At 38.8% G+C, this 5,495-nt stretch overlaps 1 protein-coding gene across 1 annotated transcript; it reads left to right on the forward strand.

Annotated features, from left to right (window-relative positions):
- Positions 1–3,447: 3,447 nt before the first annotated feature.
- Positions 3,448–4,447, forward strand: LOC145786211 (protein CFDP2-like). The gene is made up of 2 exons (XM_082597855.1): positions 3,448–3,564; positions 3,740–4,447. The coding sequence occupies exons 1-2, from the start codon at positions 3,448–3,450 to the stop codon at positions 4,445–4,447; spliced, it is 825 nt and encodes a 274-aa protein (XP_082453981.1).
- Positions 4,448–5,495: the final 1,048 nt, after the last annotated feature.

Genomic DNA, 5,495 nt, shown 5'->3' on the forward strand with positions numbered 1-5,495 from the left:
ACGTCACGTGATTGGTGGCGGGATAATGCGGTAATATTGTGTCAAAAATTTGCTCATTGTTTGCAATTGCTCATTGTTGGCAATTGACATTCCAGAGGTGATGAATATTCATTGTATTCTTCATCGTCATGCTCTTGTATCAAAGACTTTGCCCGTTACTCTGAAAAATGTGATGAATTGGTGTGTTAAAATTGTAAATTATATTCAAGGAAAAGCTTTGAATCACAGGTTGTTTAATTAAAGCATTTTGCAGTGATCTTGATGACGGTGCTTTTGTTTTACTGCTTCATGCAGACGTCAGGTGGCTCTCCAGAGAAAAGGTTTTGAAAAGTTTTTTTGAGCTCAAACTGGATTACGAAAAAGTGCTCTTGTGCATACTTTTGAATCTCTTAACTTTGCTACTATGTTGGCACACCTGGCGGATGTTTTCCAACATCTAAATGACCTAAATTGTTCGATACAGGGAAAAATCATCCTGGACTTGGAAGAAAGTGTCAAGGCAGAAATCAGTCAGCACTTGGAAATCCTGAGAGAGTCATGTGACGGATTTCTCCCCAGGAGATCTGGAAGAACCGGAAACTTGGATCATCAACCCCTTCCCCTTTGCATTCAAATTAGAGAAGATGGGATATGAGGATGAAGATAAGGAACATCTGATAGATATGCAAGTATGCCAATCAACAAAGCTACTTTATGAGTCCAGCTCAGTCGAAATTTTCTGGTGCAGCGTTCAAACTGGATATCCAACTCTGGCTAAGAAAGCATTGCAAGTTTGGGTCCCATTTGCTACCACTTGGCTGTGTGAATCGAGATTTTTATCTCTACTTTACATGAAGAACAAATACCGCAACGCCCTGGACCCCGAAAATGATCTGCGCATTGCATTGTCCCGCAAGATTCCACGTTTCGAACACATAATTGCAAAGATGAGGCAAGAGAAAAGTCAAAGATCTTGATTAACGCCATTGTGTTCTCAGTTTGTGTTATTTCTTTATTTATTCGCTTTTGCGTGATTGCGTTGTTGAAGGCTACCCTTTTTCCTATTCGTTAGCCATATAAAGGCCGGTGAGCTGCTTTTCTGCGTTGTTTACGTACGTATTTTGAATTTTTTGCTCAAAACCACTCCGCTTCAAAACAGGGGGTGCGAGATTGGCTTCATCAATCCTATGGGGTGTAGGGTGATAAACGAATCGGGAAGCCCTGCTCTACAAGTAGGCCTAGGCTATGCCAAACTACCAGGAATAACCTATCAAGGCTTTGTCAGTCCGTGGATAAAGATTCAAAACCAACCAATTAATTAGGCCTAATCGTAAAATTCTTTATGCAAAAAGTTCAGGTCCCCATGACTTTTTGGCTCTTGCACACTTGTACTGTTTTTATTGGAAGAACAATTGAATGTTAATTTGTTGAAAAACTATTCTTATTTTAACCTTCTTATAGCTTCTCCACCTAACTTTCATACTGTATTGGCTGTGTTGTACATGAAACTGTTTGATTTTTGTTCTTTGTTATGTAAATTTTTGTTATTTCCAATACCTTTCTAACACTTCTGTATTTTAAGGAGAAAATTTTGGTGCACCGTAATTCTAGGTGAAATGGTGTAATTTGGAGGTTGAAATCGTGTCGTGAGCAAACTGGTGTCTGGCAACACTGGTCATTCTCACAGGTAGTGCTTCCACTTTGAAGGATTTTATCCCGAAATCGGGATTTTTCAACGCTTCGAAGGATAAAAAAAGGAAATGATGATAGGAAGGATTTTTTCAGGATTTTTAACAATTTTACAAGGAAATTTTGTCTTAAAAAAGAGAATTGTTGGTTTTAGCAATTTTAAAGAAAAATTTATTAATATTTCCTTTGAAAAGTTCTAAAAACGACTGGAATAACGATGATCAGCTGGTTTTCGTGGTCATTCGCCATCCGGATTCCGGAACCCCCTCAGCCCCTCTCACTCTCTTTCCCATTCTCGCCTTTCTGTCGCTTGATTTATATTCTCGCCATTTTGGGAATTGGACGTGAGTGCAGTGAGTGAGTCTTTTAATTAAAATTAGGTAATCCGTTGATTCAGGCGCGGATCTATGGGGGGGCCCAAGGGGCCCGGGCCCCCCCAAAATTTTGTGAGAAATCGTTGAATGGTATATGCTTCTAAACAGCTGATATTAGTCCCACAGCGGACTTAACTTATCTCGGGGGAGGGGGAATTATTTTTTGTTATTATTAAGGTTGAAATTATCCATCTGTTGGAGCTGGCTCAGCTGAAACCAACACTGAGCCAAATGACGTCAGTTGAAACAATCTGAAACCTGAATTGTTTTATACTTTTTAGTTTTCATCATAATTTCAATCAATTACCGTAGGCTATATGTCTGCAAACATACAAATATCCAATTGGTCATGGACACAGTAGCCTATACAGGGTTTTAAACCAGATTTCAAGTTTACTTTGCATGCTTAGCAATTTTTATTCTAGCAAAAGTTATTGATGAACATGGCTGTTTTAATGCCTATTTTATAGCATATCGTATATGTCGTAGTATCATTGTTCACAGTGGCGTAGCCAAGGGGGGAGAGGGGCGGGGGTTACAACCCCCCCTTTGGCACGCCTGTGACGTCACGATATTAAGAATGATGCTTTCAGTCTCTATGTCTCTAAAACAAAATTTGCCTAATTTTAAGCGAAAATGCATTAAAAGAGCGAGTTTTGCCAATATCAAACATTCAAACATCTCAGCCAGGAATTAGCAACAAGAAAACATAGAGACTTAGCTTTATTACCGAAAAAATGCCGAAGAAAACATGATCTTATCCTTTTGCTATGCCACCGGACAGCACCATTTTACAGGAATATTTATACCCATATTTTTGTTATTTTTGTTGAAAATGCTTTCAGAATGCACCAAATTCAAAGTAACTTTTCAAAATTTTCTGGGGGAGGCCTCCCAGATCCCCCGACGCTGGGTGTCGCCTTTGGCGAACACGCCATCAAAACCCCCCAAATTCCTGGCTACGCCACTGATTGTTCATACCTGTTTTTTCTTTTTCTTTCTTTTTAATTCATTTTCAAATTTTCTGGCCCACCCCCAAAAAAAACTCCTAGATCCGCGCCTGCGTTGATTTGATTTACAGTTGAACTTGAGTAGCAATGGCAAAGTTCACTGAGCTTCGACGTACAGTGAGGTATGATAAGCTTAGGTTAGTGGTAACCTTCCGGTTTAGAAAAGTTATAGCCTATGCTAACCTTTTATGGTGTCATAATAATAGAGCTATAGCTAGGTTTGGGCTCAAGGGCTATGGAGAGGTAGAACCTTTTACTGACTGATGCGCAATACACAGCCTCTCGTCGGTTACTGGTCCTCACAACCCAGGCGAAAGGACATGTTGAAGGGAGCTTCAGCCTCTGTCTGTGTACCAAGACCGTCCCAGCTAAAACCTGCATGAGGAGAGCCTGCTATGCTGATCTGGGCGGATCTAAAGAAGCCAACTGGAAAAAATTGTCGAAATTGCTGGCAGCAGGGTGATGGATTTCTTGTCTCACCGGAAGTGCTCCGAGATGAGTTCAACAATGAGGTCAGAATAAGATGTTTGGCGGAAGATCCCTACATGTGGACAACGACAAAGATCAAAAATCTCAGAGCGAGATACTGCGATGGTGGAAAGAACTTTGGAGGCTCTACCACCATAATTGTCATACCTCCAGCCTATCTCCTATTATGAACAAAATAAATAAGAAAACAAACTTTAGTTGGTCAGAAGGCCTCCCAGGCTGTCGGCCAGCTCTGTAAAAGCGACTGGGGAAAAGATCCACACTGGTGAAATTGGTTTACATGGTGATACAAAGCATGCCATTTATGATGTGGCTAGATTAAATCCTTCTGAAAGTCTAGTCACGGAAAATGTAACTGATGAACGTGTGAGACTAAGAAAAGATTTAATGTTTGGAACATGGAACGTAAGAAGCTTAATACAACCTGGAAAATTAAAAGTAGTTAGTGATGAAATGAAACAACAAAAAATAAAAATACTTGGGCTCAGTGAAACAAGATTGAAAGGGAAAGGTACTTTCAGAACAGCTGATAATAATTTGCTTATTTACTCGGGGAAGGAGGATGGAGATGGATACTGCCATAGTGTTGGTGTTTTGTTGGAAAGGAATACTTCCAACAGTCTTATGGGATATCTCCCAGTAAATGACAGAGTTTTAATGATAAGAATCAAAGCAAAGCCTTGCAACATCACAATTATACAAATATATGCACCGACTACATCAGCAGAAAATTCTGTTATCGAAGAATTTTATGATTCATTACAAGATACAATGGACAAAATTTCAAAAAGAGATATTTTAGTAGTTATGGGAGACACAAATTCAAAAATAGGAAAGTTAATTGTGCATCAAGTACACATGGAATCTATGGACTTGGTCAACAGAATGCACAAGGAGAACAACTAATAGAGTTTTGTAAAAACAACAAGCTTGTAGTAGCCTAGACAAACACAACATTTGCACAGCATCCTCGTCGACTGTATACCTGGACATCACCCGATGGAAAAAACACGAAATCAAATTGATTATATCATGATCTCACAAAAATGGAGAAGCAGCATTAAAAAAGTAAAAACCTATCCGGGAGCTGACTGTGGTACCGACCACCAACTGCTAAAAGCAACATTAAAGCTTCGGCTATAAAAGATGACGCACTCTTTGCCCCCACTTCAATTCGATTATGACAATATGACAGAAGATTATTCCATTGAAACAAGTAACAAAGTTGAGGTGTTATTAGGTATAGACGGAGAATCATCACCTCAGGAGCTTTAGAATAACACAAAGGAAGCAATTTTAAAATCAGCTAAGAGAACATTACCAACGAAAAACAGGAAACGAAACAACTGGATTAAAGAAGAGACATTAATGAAAATACATTGAAAGCAAAAATTTCCCATTCAGAAGAGGCCAGACAAGAGTAGGCTACGCTCAGCTCAATAGAGAGGTACAAAAGGCCATGAGAAAAGACAAACGAGACAATATAGAACAACAATGCTGTAAAATCGAAAAACACGCATCAAATAACTCATGTCGTGATTTATACCAAGTAAAAAGCATAACCAATAAGTTCAAACCAAAGCTAGACAACATAAAAAGTAAAGATGGTGAAGTTTTGTGGCAGAAAGAGGAGGTAAAAAAGAGATGGAAAGAATATTGCGAAGAATTATACAAAGAAAAAGATCCTATCGATAATGTACAAACAAATCCAATTACACAATGCAAAGATGAAAATGATACAGAGCCACATCCACTGCTGAGTGAAGTAGAAAATGCTTTAAACACTATTAAAAACAAAAAAAGTCCCGGATCTGATGATATACCCATCGAACTATTGAAATATATTGGAGAAAATGCAGTGAGAACAATTCATAAACTTTGTATGAGAATATGGGAAACCTTAACATTTGGCCAGATGATTGGGTAAAGTCAATATTTGTCCCATTACCAAAAA

Source organism: Aplidium turbinatum, chromosome 17, assembly GCF_918807975.1.
Source record: "Aplidium turbinatum chromosome 17, kaAplTurb1.1, whole genome shotgun sequence".
NCBI lineage: Eukaryota > Metazoa > Chordata > Ascidiacea > Aplousobranchia > Polyclinidae > Aplidium > Aplidium turbinatum.

Bases quoted from the DNA above. Each gene is read 5' to 3' on its own strand.
- LOC145786211 (XM_082597855.1), top strand. From the start codon at position 3,448: ATGCTGATCTGGGCGGATCTAAAGAAGCCAACTGGAAAAAATTGTCGA. The intron at 3,565-3,739 runs GTCAGAATAAGA...AACAAACTTTAG, and splicing joins GAGATGAGTTCAACAATGAG to TTGGTCAGAAGGCCTCCCAG.